Below are 15,580 nucleotides of genomic sequence, written 5' to 3'. Positions count from 1 at the left end.
TAATGAAAAAGTTGGGACTGGGGCCTGCTCCCTCCAATGTATTCCTGGTTCTGTATATGTTAGAAGCCAGGTCCTTAGACTTGGCAACCCTGGAGAGAGCTAGCAGAGAATTGGTTTAACTGAAAATAGAGTTTGTTATGTTTTCTGATGGAGTGTATGTATGTTCAGCTAGGGAGGGTTTGGCCCTTGTGGGGGGTCAGACAACCTTCCCCCCCCTTCGGCAGTGGACACTCAGGTCTGTCATTCTCAGGCTGTGGCAGCTGTAGGTATTTTGAGAAAGGAAAAACAAAACAAAACAAACCCAACAGCTCATACCTGTCTGTTCAAAGCCGTCATCTGAGAAACTAGAAAGCAGACAGCAAACTTGATTCTTTTCTCTCCTTACAAGAGAATGTTATGTGAAAAAGCTGAAAAGCATAAACTGCTCATGCTATTTTTAGATAGAATGCATTTTATGCATGAGGACAAAGACAAGAAATACGGGGTGAAGCCGGAGAGTTGGGTGTACGATCTAATTTTCCAGACACCTCCTATCGTAGCATCAAGCAGAACTATTTTAAAGCCCACCGGGGACCCAGAAGAAGAGGGAGCACTCTGAAAGCCCTCCTGCAGAATCTCTGGGCTCAGAGCCGGCCGCATCCGGGGCGGAACCGCGTGGATCAAGCTGGGTTCCGCGCAGCCTCCCTTTTTTTAGCAAACCGGAACTTTCCTAACTCGTTTCGACGGTTTCTAGTCGGCTACCCGTCCCGGAAGTTGTTACACAGCCGCTTCCGGGGCGGTGTGAGGAGGAGCCGGACTTCCAATGGGTCGCAGCCGCAGCCGCTCCCCGCGAAGGGGTGAGTCCAGAAGAAAATCAGAGAGCCTGGAACCCCTATCGTACGCGTGACGCTAATTTTTTCCCCCACTATCAGGACTGCAGAGAGGGGCTCCCTTTTCTCCTAAGGATGAGAGCGAGGGGTGGGTGCGTGAACGAAGACACGGGCCCCACACCCCTCAGCCCGGGCTCGACAGTTGGAGTTTTTTTGTTTGTTTCCTGTGTCTTGGGGTGCCGCCCGCTCGTTGTGAGCCGCGGACAGTAATTTTTGTTAGTATCGGAGCACAGTTCCTTCCCTTTCTTTGTGGGTGACCGCGGGCAGGTGCCCAGGCCTTTCTCGCTGGAATTCCTTACCCTCACGCTCAGTAGCTGGTATTGCCTGGTCCACAGATGCTCCGGGAACGTAGGCTTCTTGCCCGTTTCCCGAGAGGGAGACCGAGGTGGAGCAGTTTGAGCCCCGGTACCCCACAAGGCAGACGCTGAGATGTCCCCCGAGCCCTCGGTATTCAGAGTTAACCGGGGAGGCCAATTTCTTGGGTCGGGACAGACCCGCGCGTGAGCAGTGCTTGGCCCTCGAATACACGTCGGGTTTCCACTAGGGGGCCGGGGGAAGGACCTGTCTTACGGGAGACATTGGGTTTTGTTTCCATGTTCCCTTGCTCCCAGGCCGGCCTCCCTCGTTAGGGTTCACACCACCCGTCTCTGTTTACCAATGGCCACGGCTTGGCTTTCTCTGCCCGAGGTCATTCCTGTGTGTTTGTGTTAGAACGCAGGCGGTCCCGCTCCACGTCCCGCGAGAGGGAACGCAGGCGCCGGGAAAGGTCACGCTCGCGGGATAGAGATCGGAGAAGGAGCCGCTCGCGATCCCCGCACCGAAGGCGATCCAGGTACCTGAAGCACTGCCCCTTAACATGTTGGTTGGTGGTTCTCAGTAACAGAATTTTCTGGCCATGAAATGGGGGGCACTTAATCCCACTTCATGCCCAAGCCAGCATTACCCTCGGTACAACGGGGTTAATGACACTGCATCACAGAGTTAAACTGGAAGAGAATGCATGGAACCTTCTTTGCCTGACACTTGGCACAGGTGACACATACACATTTCGCTGGGTGGGTGTTGTCACACAGGGGGCTAAGCCACTAGGAGGAATGCCCGTGTCTTACGTGGGGAACCTTGCTGAGAAGCCCAGCCTCCTACTCATGATGGCCCAAGTGCTTGGGTGCCTGCCAGCCACTGTGAAACCCACACTGAATCCTGCTGCCTGACTTTGCCCTTGTCTGACCCTGGCCGTGGCGAGCAATGGGAACAGAACTAGTCAAAGGAAGATCTCTCTGTGTGTCTTTCAAATAGTTCAAACAAACAAAAATTTTAGTATTTTATTCTTTGGTACTTTTTAAACTAACTTTTGGTGGTAACAATTTGTTCAGGGTGAATAATATGGAACTGAAGATCTTGGGAGAATCATAGAAACAGATTCTTCTTGCTTTCTGTTTATTTATTTGAAAGACAAAACAACTCTTTCCTGGGTGAGCTTAATCACTCCCCAAATGTCTGCAACAGTCAGGGCTTAACTAGACCAAAACCAGGAACCAAGAACTCCATCTGGGTCTCTTAAGTGGGCGGCAAGTACCCAAGTGCTTGGGCAGTTATCCTCTGTCTCCAAGCACATTAACAGGAGGATGAATCTGAAATGGAAGTGAGAATTGATCCTAGGCACTCCGATATGGATCGTGAGAGTGCCACACTGTGGTGTGACCCACTGTGCCCTAGTGGGTCTTAATTCTTCATAGGCACCAATTGCTGCTTCAATTAGAAGTTTTTAAGTTATGTGACTTTTTTAAAGTTTTTTTTATTGTTGTTTTTGTTTTTTAATTTGAAAAACAGAGTTACAAAAAGAGGAGACAAGACAGAGAGAGAGCGAGCTCTCCTGTCTGCTGGTTTCCTCCGCAAATGGCTGCAGTGGCCTGCGCTGGGTTGTACCAATCCAAAGCCAGGAGCCAGGAGCTTCAACTGTGAATTGCACATAGGTGCAGGGGCCCAAACACTTGGGCCATCTTTTGTTGCTTTCCTCAAGCCATCAGCAGGGAACTGGATCAGAAGTTGAACATCTGGGACATGAACCAGTGCCCAAAAGGGATGCTGATACCACATACAGAGGGCCAGCCTACTAGAGCATAGCACTGGGCCCTTAAGTTATATTTTTCTGTGTCACAAAAAGCGTTCTAGCACCACCTATTATGAGTACAACTGATGATGCAGTTAATATGTAGTAGGCTGTACTGTTGATTTTTGTTAATAGCCAGGCCCTGGCCAGAAGCTTCTTCCTCACGCTGAGCTGGGAATGGAGTACAGCCTCTCTGGAGCCTGGCTCATACATAGTTTCCCCTTGCAGACACTCTGGTGTGTGGGTGCTGATCAATACTAAGCCTGTGTGTGTGTCTGTTTCTGTCACTGCTGCCTGTCCATCATAGATCTCCCAGAAGACACAGGTCCACATCACCGTCCCCCTCCCGGTTGAAAGAGAGGAGAGATGATGAGAAGAAGGACAGCAAAGACTCAAAGAACAAAGAGCGTCAGATTACTGGTAATGTCATTATAAAATCAACCAGAAAAGGTGCAGTCTTTTTTTTTTCCTCAAAGATTTATTTATTTTTATTGGAAAGGCAGAGTTACGGAGAGAGAAGGAAAACAAACAGAAAGATATTTCATCTGCTGGTTCACTCCTCAGGTGGCTACAATGGCTGGAGCTGAGCTGATCAGAAGCTAGAGCCGGGAACCTGTTCAGGGTCTCCCACGCAGGTGCAGGCTCCCAAAGCTTTGGGCTGTTCTCTACTGCTTTCACCGGTCACAAGCAGGGAACTGGATGGGAAGTGAAGCAGCCAGGACATGAACCAGTGACCATATAAGATCCCAGTGCTTGCAAGGGAAGGATTAACCAATTGAGCCATAGCACCAGAAGAAAAGGTGCAGCCTTGTTTAAGTACCCTCAGCCTTGATACAATTGTGAAAGTCTGATTTGTAGAAATTTGTTTATATTTTATTTGAAAGGCAGACAGGCACAGATCTGCCGTCTGCAAGTTCTCTAAGTATCTGCAGTTGCCAGGAGTGGGCCAGGCTGAAGCTGGGAACCCAGGACTCACTCGGTTTGGATTGTCCATTTGGATAGTGGAGATTCAACACGGAAGCCATCATCTGTTGCTTCCCAGGGTATGCATTAGCAGGAAGTTGCATTCAGGACTTGAACCCAGAATCCTCTGATGCAGGAGGTGAACATCCCAAGCAACATCTTAAATTTTACATCAAGCACCTGCCCCTAGAAGTATAGACTTTGGGATATTTAAATGTTGAGTTTTGGGGCCAGCATACTGTAGGCTAATCCTTTATCCGTGGTGCTGGCATCTCATATGGGCACCAGTTCATGTCCTGGCTCTCCACTTCAGATCCAGCTCTCTGCTTACAGCCTGGAAAAGCAGGATAGTGGCTTAAGTCCTTGGTCCCCTGCACCCACTTGGGAGACCCAGAAGAAGCTCCTGGCTTCCAACCTTGGACTGGCCCAGCTCTGGCCATTGCAGCCATTTAGGGAATGAAGCAGTGGATGGAAGCTCTCTCTTTGTCTCTTCCTTTTTCTCTCTCAGTAATTCTAACTTTCAAGTAAAATAAATCTTAAAAAAAAATGCTTTCACTAGCGAATGCTGGCACTGACCCTGGACGTTTTTTATATTGGATTTATCTTTAGTTTTATGAGTTCTTTAGTGATGTGGTAGAATGAGTGTTAATATGTTGCCACCAATTCTTTTTTCTTTTTTAATATGCATGTAGACATGATAGGAGAGTCTTATGGCTTATTTATTTCTGCAGAGGAAGACTTGGAAGGCAAAACAGAAGAAGAAATAGAAATGATGAAGTTAATGGGGTTTGCGTCCTTTGACTCCACAAAAGTAAGTCAAGTATGAAACCAGCTAATTGTTCTGATTTTAATGACTCCACTGTAACTGTCATTTTCATATTCTTTTCGTATCATTTGCCATTGGTATCCTTTGATCAAACTTTCTGGTTGTAAGACAATAGCTGAAAACCGAGGAGGGAGCAGTGAACTGCCCCCCTGGGACCCAGAGTGCTTGGCAGGGATGACAAGTGAGTAACGTCCCAAAGGCAAGTTCTTATGTGCTTCGAGCACTTCAGGAAAAATTATAATTGGAAGTTGAGTTTAGGGGTGAGCTTTTGGCCTAGTGATTAAGATGCTTGTTAAGATGCCCACCTCCCACACTGGAGTAAATGGGATTCAGTCCCCAGCCCTGCCCCCTGACTCCAGCTTCTTCCTACTGCCACCACCGCCAGGCAGTGGTGAGGATCCATTGCCCATCACCTGCATGGGAGAGGTGGATTGAGTTTCTAGCTCCCAGACTCAGCCCTGGCCCAGCCTCACCCCACCGCAGTGCAAATAAACCAGTAGTAGGAAGGGCCCCTCTCTTTTTCTCTCTCCTGTGCTGGCACCCTCTGCCTCTCAAATAAAAATTATTTAAAAGAAAAAGTTTATTTTGCTGCAAAAAAATCTAACGTTCATGCATTTTTTCTTCCATAGTGTACATTTTCCACAGACTTTTTGAATGCTCTACTTAGAAATGATCAGAGGGAAGGGGCAAACATGTGGCCTAAGAAATTAAACATCACTTGGGGTTGTTGCCGTCTGCTGCTGGAATAACTGAGGTTTAGCCCCAGTTCTCCTCCTACTCTCAGCTTCCTATTACTGCGTACCTGAGACGAATTAGTGCCATCTCTAGCAACCAGGTCCCTGCCACCTGTGTGGGAGTCCTGGATTCAGCTCACCCCATTCTAGCTAGTTGGGTGTTCAGAGAGTAAACCTGTGAATGGGAGGTTGTTTCTTTGTTTCTCTGCCTTCCAAATAAGTAAAATACATTTTAAAACATGTTTTTAAATTTGAGGGTAGAGCTTACACAAATGCCATGCAGGTGTGAACTAACAGTGTTATGGAAATTATAAATCAGTGACTGACAGAGGGTGCTGATGTGCCAGTGAGTAGGACTGAGGCCAGAAATACAGGTAGGAGTGAGGTCAGGCAGACTTCGTGTGCCCTTATTATGCCAGAGAATGTGCTAGGGAATGCTCTTAGTGTGTAGAAGAGGAGCAGTGGTTTTAAGCAAGATTGCACGTATGTTTTAGGAAGGTGACTTTGGGGAGAAGAGATGGGAGGTGGATTCCATCTGAACTTGAGTCCCGCAAAAAAAGGTCATGGAAGCTCCACCTGAATTGAGGACCACTCAGGAGCCAGGCCAAGTGGGAAGGGCAGTGAGAAGACCCTGTGCCTCCCAGGTGCGGGAGTGGGATCACAGGATGGCAGCTGCTGGGAAGCAGCAGGAAGGAAGTTAACTGTCAGATAAAGATGACACTGGGAGCTGGCCTCGGCTTTCCAGCCCTGTGCTGGACTGTAGTCAGTGCTGCTTGGCTTTCTTCATGATGCTGAGGAGACGGGAGGAGAGGGGGACAAAGGAGGGAGAGAGGGGTGGTAGATTGGGGGTGGAAGAGAAAGTACAGAACAACAGAGCAGATAGAAGAAATCAGTTTAGAGAGGAGGAGAGAGTGAGACTGTTTTGGGAAAGAATATATATAAGTATATATATACACACATACATATATATATACACACACACTTTTTTTTTAAGAATTTTTTTTTAATAGGAAAGTCAGATTTACAGAGAGGAAGGTCTTCCATCCTATGGTTCACTCCCCAAGCGGCTAAACAGCCAGAGCTGTGCTGATCCAAAGCCAGGGACCTCTTCCGGGTCTCTCACAGGAGTGCAGGGTCCCAAAGCTTTGGATTATACTCCACCGCTTTCCCAGGCCACAAGCAGGGAGTTTGATGGAAAACGAGGCCGCTGGGATTAGAATTAGTGCTCGTATGGGATCTCAGTGCATATCAAGGAGAGGACTTTAGCTGCTATGTTAGTGTGGGGCCCCCAATATATTTTTTTTTAACAAAAGATTTATATATTTATTATTGGAAAGGCAGATATACAGACAGAAGGAGAGACAGAGAACCAGATCATCTGTCCACTGATTCACTCTCTAAGTGGCTGCAACGATTGGAGCTGACACAATCCAAAGCCAGAAGCCAGAAACTTCTTTTGGGTGTCCCATGTGTGTGCAGGGTCCCAAGGCTTTGGGCTGTCCTCCTCTGCTTTCCCAGGCCAGTAGCAGGAAGCTGGCTGGGGAACGGGACAGCCTGGACATGAGCTTGTGCCTGTATGGGATCCTAGTACATGCAAGGCAAGGATTTAGCTACTAGGTTATCGTGCCAGGCCTGGGAGAGACTGTACTTTCTAGACTGTCTTTTTCTAGATTTTTAAGGCTTTACAATTAATTTTGCAAATGCAAATTGAGATTTTAAAGAAAAATTATCACTTCCCCTGGTCTTACATTTCATTGGGTTAGTCCATGAGGGCAATAGTGTTAGATCTTTAAGCATTTCTTGCTGGCTGATGTATTCCTGTAGGGTTCACATAATTTAAAATGTCAGCGGAGCATTGAGACATGACTGTTTTGAGGTAAGAAAGTTAAAAACAAACTCTTGTTCTCAAAATGGTTTTATAAACGCTATTTTAGGGTTGAATGTGGTTTATGTGTCAGCTTTTTTTTCCCCTTGAATATGCCAAAGTCTTACTTGTTTTTCCAAGGAGTGTTTTGTAAGTGAAAACAAGGAAGAATAGGGAGGAACTTGTTGGAATTATTTATTTGTTTGGTTTGGTTTCACTATTGCCTCATTTATAGATGTCTGGGCTCTTGTTTTGTTTTCTTCTTTTAGATTTATTCATTTATTTGAAAGGCAGAATGGAGAAAAATTTATTTTGACTTATTTATTTATTTGAAAGGCAGGTGGAGAGGGATCAAGATTGGGACTGAAAGATCTTCCATTCACTGGTTTTCTCCCCAAATTGCTGCAACAACCAGGGCTGGCCTGGGCCAGTGGCAGCAGCTGAGAACTCCATCCTAGTCTCCCACATGGATGGCAGGGACCCAAGCACTTGGACCATCACCTGTTGCCTTCCTAAGTGCATTCGTGGGAAACTGGATCAGAAGTATAGTAAGTAGGCGACTGGTATGGTGGCACAGCAAGCTAAGCCTCTGACTGTAAGCACAGACATACCATATGGGCACCTGTTTGTGTCCAAGCTGCTTTGCTTCCCATCCAGCTCCCTGCTTATGGTCTAAGAGAATAATGGAGGATGGTCCAAGTCTTTGGGACCTTGTATCCACATGGAAGACCCAGAAGAAGCTCCTGACTTTGAATCAGCTCAGGTCCAGCCATTACGGCCATTTAGGGAGTGAACCAGTTGATAGAAGAGCTTACTCTGGGTCTCTGCTTCTCTGTAAATATGCCATTTCAGTGAAAATAAATAAATCTTGGGCCTGGCGCTTTGGCCTAGCAGCTAAAGTCCTCACCTTGATGCCAGCATTCCTTATGGGCACCAGTTCTAATCCCAGGAGCTCTACTTCCCATCCAATTCCCTGCTTGTGGCCTGGGAAACAGTCAAGAATGACCCAAAGCCTTGGAACCCTGCACCCGTGTGGGAGACCTGGAGGAAGTTCCTGGCTCCTGGCTTCGGATTGGCACAGCACTGGCTGTTGCGCTCACTTGGGGAGTGAACCATCGGATGGAAGATCTTGTTTTCTATCACTCCTTCTGTCTGTATATCTGACTTTGCAATAAAAAATAAATAAATAAATAAATTATTAAAAAAAAATAAATCTGCGCGCACACACACACACACACACATACACTAGAGTGCCGCTTCTGCTTCCAGCTATTTACTATACTTTTTTTTTTTTTTAAAAGAATGGTTTATTTTTGCTGGAAAAGCAAATTTACAAAACGAAGGAAAGACACAGAGAAAGATCTGTTCACTGGTTCACTCCTCAAGTAGCCACAATGGCTGGAGCCGAGCAGATTCGAAGCCAGGAGTCAGGAGCATCTTCTTTTCTCCCACACAGGTGCAGGATCCCAGGCGGTAAGAAAGGAGCTGGATGGGAAGTGGAGCAGCTGGGACACAAACTGGTGCCCATATGGATCTCATTGCTTATATAGGGAGGATTAGACAGTTGAACCACTCACACTGGGCCTGATACTTTGCCTTAATATGGGATTTTGATGTTGCAAATGAAAACTTACCCTGTGCCACTTTATGCATCCCAGTTTATGTGTGAAGTTCCTGAGAATCAAGTAGAACCTGATTCACTTGAATATAAATATATATTCAGGAGACATAGTGCTGTCTCACAGGGTCATCTGTAGCAAGAAGCTGGAGTCGAGAGCCAGAACTGAGCGTCAAACTCAAGCACTCGGCTAAGGGACCACCAGCATGTTAGCTAACCACTGAACCACATGATCTGTGCCCACCTTGTACCTTTAAATGTAGTCAGTGCGAGGATGTTTGTTTGCAAAGGAAAAACCAGTGAAAATCCATTAAAAAAAAAAGATTATGAGATGAAATGTCAGTTTTTTAGCATTTTCTATGGAGGCAACACAGGCACTTGGCTTCCTGACTATGTTAGACAGTCTCTGGGTGAGGCTGGCATCGTGTTAACAGGTTAAGCCGATGCTTGCAGTGCTGGCAATACATACTTTAAGTATCAGCTCCCTGCTCATGTGCCTGGGAAAGCAGCAGAAGATGTCTCAACAACTTGGATCCCTGTCTCACCCACGTGGTAGACCAGGAAGGAATTCCTGATGCCTGGCTTCAGCCTGGCTCATTGTGGGGAGTAAAGCAGTGGATGGAAGACCTTATCCTCTTTCTGTCACTTTATCTTTCAAATAAATAAGTAAATATTTTAAAAATTTTTAGAAAAATCTCTGGACTCATTTGTGTTTTTCAGTGATGTATTTTGTGATATTTCATTGTTAATCTGTGAAACCTTTTCATTCATATTCTAGTGTAGTCACTTATTTTCCCTTCTGTTTTAATTTTCTTCTAGCAAGTTCCATCATTTCATTGTATTTATTAATGGATAATTTTCTGTTCTAGCATATATGTGAGTGAAACTAGAGCTAATAATTTGAAATTCTATGAAAAGTTTCCAAATATCCACCAGCCTTTAGGAATCTTACTTGGAAAAAAATAGTAAATGATGTTAACCTTTTTTACTAAAGCCAGTTTGTTCCAAGTCTTGCCTGTGTCTTTTTAGAAAGTCACAGTCATATATCTCAGATAATTTTTCCAGTATCAGCCCCACCTTCACAGAGAATGGAAAACAAGGGAAGTGTAGGGAAATATAGGGAAGTAAGTCCAGATAGATTTATTTTTGCTCAATCTCAAGTGCATAGCTTGCCTGTGTAACCTTTAGATCAGTGGGTTAGAATTCTTTTTTGACATTAACAATAGCTATCTAATATACAAAGACAGGCTTTGCTCCCATGAGTACTAATGGAGAGAAGTCAGGGGTGTATGTCTGAGTGTGAGAGAGAGATGGTGTTAGCCATTGATGATCATCTGGATAGCAGTCCTTTTCTAAACAGCTGCATGAGTACAGTGATCTGGGATGTGAGAATACAAGGCTGACTCTCAGATATCTTCCTCTGTCAAGCTTACAGGGGCCAGCGCTGTGGCATGACATGCTAAGCCACTGCCTGCAACCCCAGCATCCCATGTAGGCTCTGGTTTGATTCCCGGCTGCTCCACTTTGGATCCAGTTCCCCACCAATGCACCTAAGAAGGCATTGATAGATGACCCAAGAACTTGAACCCTGTACCCATGTGGGAAACCCAGCTGAAGCTTCTGGCTTCGGTCTGGCCCACCTCTGGCTGTTGTAGCCACTTTGGGGAATGAAGCAATGAATAGAAAGTCTCTTTCTCTCTCTGTCTCTGTAACTCTGCCTCTTTCCAATAAAAATAAATAAATCGAGAGAAGGACAAAGATCTTCCATATGCTGGTTCACAAGTGGCCACAATGGCCAAAGCTGAGCTAATCAGGATCTAGGAGCCAGGAACTTCTTCCAGGTATGTCATGTGCATGCAGTCCCAAGGCTTTGAGCTGTCCTCTACTGCTTTCCTAGGCCACAAGCCAGGAGCTAGAAGGGAAGTAGAGCAGCCTGGACATGAACTGGCACCATATGGGACCCAGATACATACAACGTGAGGATTCAGCCACTAAGCCATGGTGCCAGGCCCAGAAATAAGTAATCTAAAAGAATAAAAAGGCAGTCTCATAGGGGTAATAACACCATGACATACACTGTGATGATACAGGGTAGAAAATGGAGGCTCCTGTCTTCAGGCGTGCTTTGCATAAAATACATATACCATGTACATGTGACTGTTAAAATGAGTGGCGAGAGTGGCCGGCCCGATGGCTCAAGTGGCCAATCCTCTACCTGCAAGTGCCGGATTCCCATATGGGTGCTTGTTTGTGTCTCGACTGCTCCAGTTCCCATTCAGTTTCCTGCTTGAGTCCTGGGAAAGTAGTGGAGAACAGCCCAAAGCCTTGGGATCCTGCACCCCCATTGGAGACCCAGAAGAAGCTTCTGGCTCTTGGCTTCAGATTGGCTCTGTTCCAGCCATTGTGGCCATTTTGGGATAGTGAACCAGCAGATGGGAGATCTTTCTGTCTGTCTGTCCTCTATAGAAAGCCTTTCCAATAAAAATAAATTAAAAAAAAAATTTTTTTATGAGTGGAGAGTTGTAATGCTTAGGAACTCATGAGATGTCATAGGAATTTGAAAATTGTCTTGCTCTGCTTGGGTGCTTTTTCATGAGCAGATGTATTTGTTTTTAATTCATAGACTTTTTTTTTAAAGATTTATTTTTATTATTTTTTCATTGGAAAGGCAGATATACAGAGAGGAGAGACAGAGAGGAAGATCTTCCGTCCAATGATTCACTCCCCAAGTGAGTGCAACGGGCCGATACTATGCCGATCCGAAGCCAGGAGCCTCTTCCGGGTCTCCCACGCGGGTGCAGGTTCCCAAAGCTTTGGGCCGTCCTGGACTGCTTTCCCAGGCCACAGGCAGGGAGCTGGAAGGGAAGCGGGGCTGCCGGGATTAGAACCAGCGCCCATATGGGATCCCGGGCGTGCAAGGCGAGGACCTTTAACCACTTGCGCCACCGCGCCAGGCCCGAATTCATAGACTTTTAAAAAAGATTTATTTATTTGAAAAACAGAGGACACACATACATACATACACACAGAGCTCTGCTGTCTGGTGATTCACGGCCTAAATGACCACTTGTCCTATAAGTGCGTGTGCGTCATCCAAATCTTTGATCCAGCCATATAATGTGTCCTTCCTGTTTTATGTTTATTGTGCTTTCCAGGGAAAGAAGGTGGATGGTTCTGTAAATGCTTATGCCATAAATGTGTCTCAGAAGAGGAAGTACAGGTATGTATAGTATAGTCCCCCGTAATATGTTGGAACTGAAGAAATCTGTTTTATCCTTGGAAAATATGTTGTATGATAATCATGTTCATTGGAAATGCCCCGTCCTTTGATGGAGTACTGTTTTGCTTGCTTTTATTCTAGTCTATTAAAATGGTTTTCCAGCTTACCTATTTGGTATAAGTTTGGAGAGGGAGTAGCAGGCCAACACATTCTAAAAAGCATATTCTCAAGTCTTTGGGCTTTAGTGTCATTGTAACTACAGGTATAAAAGAGATCGCTCCTGAGCAATGTATCTGGATTGACTGCCAATATTTCAGCAGTAAATACATTCTTCCATTAAGTATGGGCAGATTTTATTTGTACCACAGATTTGGAGCAAACCCACTTATACTTGGAATCTTACAAAATTCCTAATGAATGAAAAAGTGAAGACCTAGTCAGGCTTTGCCTTTTACTTCAGCTTTACCACTGATGAAAGACTAGTTTTCCAATTAATTTGAACAATAATGTGATTTGAGAATTCTGTGTGCTCTAGTACTAGCACCATCATGGACAGTGTTTTGTGAGATTACCTGAATTCATCTAGGGTCTTACAGGGAAGACCATTACAGTGTGCCATTGAATCTGTTTGATGCATACCCATCTGGTACTGCCCTCTGTGTCCTTAAACTGTTTAGAATTCTCTGAAATATATACATATGTGTGCATACACACACACATATATATATCCAGTACTTTCACAGGTCTGTAGAATCTCACCAAATAATTTGAAACTGTATATCCATAATGTTACTTGAAATTTCCAAAAAAAAAAAAAATTTGAAAGGGTTTGGTTATTTTGAAAGTAATTGCTTCTTAATGTATGTGAAGTAATCTTGAATATTTTCTGCCCTGAACTTTACCATTTTAAAGATGGCCTGTAAATGTCTTTTCTGAAGCATGTTGTTATGCTTTTTTATGAAAGGTCTAGAATATTTCCTTTAATAAACACTCGACTTTCTTTTCATCGTAGGCAGTACATGAACCGAAAAGGTGGATTCAACAGACCTTTGGATTTCATTGCTTGAGAAGTGGAAAAGTTGAAGGCTGATTTTTTTTTTCATCATGATCAGAGTGGATTTTATACATATATTTAATATGCATCAAAAAGAAGATCTCAGTTCTTCCTCCTTATAAAGTAAGAAAACCTAATTTATAGTGTGTATAGCTCAGTTACCTTTTGCCTCAAGAGAAGGAAAGTGGAACATTGCATTTTTTCTCTTAGGTAGTAACATTTGGGGCAGTCATCGGCCCATTTTGTTTGTGCTTATTCCTGTGGAAACTGTATGTGCTTTTTTTTGAATGCTCATTAGGACCTTTTTTTTAAATGACAGTAATTTGGATGTAAGTTTCTCCAATAAAGCAATATTTCTAATCTTTATAGTTCCTAAGTATTTTTATTGCTAGATTCGAAAACAACTTCCTCAGACCTTTTTTTTCATATGTTGATTGGGATATCTTAATTCTTAGCATTTGAAAAATTAGCATGAAGGGCCCAGCATGATGGCCCAATTGGCTAATTCGCTTGCAAACACCGGCATCCTATATGGGCACAGGTTCATATGCCAGTTGCTCCACTTCCCACACTTGCTTGTGGCCTGGGAAAGCAATAAAGGATGGCCCACAGCCTTGAGACCCGGCACCCATGTGGGAGATGCAGACGAAACTCTGGCCATTGCAGTTATTTTGGGAAGTGAACCAGCAGAAGGAAGGTCTTTTTCTTTGTCTCTCTTTCTCTCCATAACTCTGCCTTTCCAATAAAAATAATTAAGTCTTAAAAAGAAAAAATAGAATGAAAACACTTTTTCCTCAACTCCTTAGATGAAAGACATACATGCTCATTATTTAAAAACAAAAATGAGAGGAGAAACCAAAGAAGTAAAAAGAAAAGCCAAAGCCTTCTTTAATCAACCTGAAGAAATAATCAGTGTTAACATTTTGGTATATGTTTGTATATGTTTCCAGTGGGTATATTTTTCACCTATAAGATAAGAATGTATAAATACTTCAGTTTTTTTAAAAAGATTTACTTAAATTTTTATTTGAAAAGTCACACAGAAAGATATTCTATCCTCTGATTCACTCCCCAAATAGTTGTAACACCTTGAGCTAGGCTAGTCAGAAGCTAGAAGCCGGGGGTTTCTTCTGGCTCTCCCGTGTGGGTGCCCAAGGCGTTGGACCATACTCCTCTGCTTTCCCAGGCCAGTAATAGTGAGCTGGATTGGAAGTAAACCAGGCTGGATATGAACCAGTGCCCCTGTGGGATGCTGGCACCACTAATAGAGGTTAGCATTCTATGCTACCACACCAGCCCCACAAGCATCTTTTCTACACTCGTAAGTATTTGGAAATTGACATTTTAGTAGGTATGTGGTTGTTGTACTAGTTTATTAGCTAATCTATTAATGGTAAACATTGGGTTGTCTCCCTTATGACTACTCTGTGTCTACCCATGTATGTAGGTTTTATATATACACATGTGAGAAGAGACATGTAGATATATACATGTCATATTGTCCATTGTTCCTTCAGACTCAGTTCTTAAATGTAGCATTGCTGGATAAGATAAAGGTGTTTGTGTGCATTTTTTTTTTCAAGATTTATTTACTTTTATTGGAAAAGCAGATTACAGAGAAGAGAGAGAGAAAGATCTTGTGTTCCACTGGTTCACTCCCCAGGTGACTGCAATGGCCAGAGCTGAGCTGATCCAAAGCAAAAGCCTGGAGCTTCTTCTGGGTCTCCCATGTGGATTCAGGGTTCCAAGGCTTTGGAGTATCCTCTTACTGTTTTTCCAGAACACAGGTAGGGAGAAGTGCAGCAGCCAGGACACAATCTGGCTCCCATATGGGATCCTGTGGTACCAGACAAAGATTTAGCCAATAGGCCATAGCGCCGAGCTCCTCTGTGTGTTTTTTTTAAAGCTTTGACATGCAAAACTAGAGGGTAGCAGATGACTCTTAGTAAAGTGTAAGCGTTCGCATGTCGTATTCACAAATACTGGGTATCATAATTTTTTTTTAATTTTCCTTTCAAATGGATAAAATATTGGTATTGGCTTTATTTTTGCTTAGATCCTATAGAGAAAAGTAAGATTTTAAAATATGCATATTTTTTGTGAACTCCTAATTGCAGATTTTAAGTAACATTTGTTTTTTGGCAAGCTTTGTTTTTTCATTTGAAAAAACTTATTTGTGTATTGAAGCTAATAGCCATCGTCCATTTTATTTCATATCTTGTCAGTATTAAAGCTCTGATTATAGTCTAAAGTTTTGGGGGTTTTTTGTTTGTTTGTTCTGTCTTGTTTTGAGTAAATTCTACAAAAGAGTGAAACATAAAT

General features: G+C 43.9%; 1 protein-coding gene across 1 annotated transcript; it reads left to right on the top strand.

The window, feature by feature from the left end:
• Window positions 1-738: 738 nt before the first annotated feature.
• Window positions 739-13,622, top strand: SNRNP27 (small nuclear ribonucleoprotein U4/U6.U5 subunit 27). The gene is made up of 6 exons (XM_040993274.1): window positions 739-836; window positions 1,581-1,701; window positions 3,287-3,399; window positions 4,674-4,753; window positions 12,140-12,204; window positions 13,217-13,622. The coding sequence occupies exons 1-6, from the start codon at window positions 803-805 to the stop codon at window positions 13,269-13,271; spliced, it is 468 nt and encodes a 155-aa protein (XP_040849208.1). The 5' UTR covers window positions 739-802; the 3' UTR covers window positions 13,272-13,622.
• The last annotated feature ends 1,958 nt before the right edge of the window (window positions 13,623-15,580 follow it).

The sequence above is a fragment of the Ochotona curzoniae genome, unplaced genomic scaffold (genome assembly GCF_017591425.1).
Source record: "Ochotona curzoniae isolate NIBS_2020 unplaced genomic scaffold, NIBS_Ocur_1.0 contig_883, whole genome shotgun sequence".
NCBI lineage: Eukaryota > Metazoa > Chordata > Mammalia > Lagomorpha > Ochotonidae > Ochotona > Ochotona curzoniae.
This window is presented reverse-complemented; position numbering and strand designations above follow the sequence as displayed.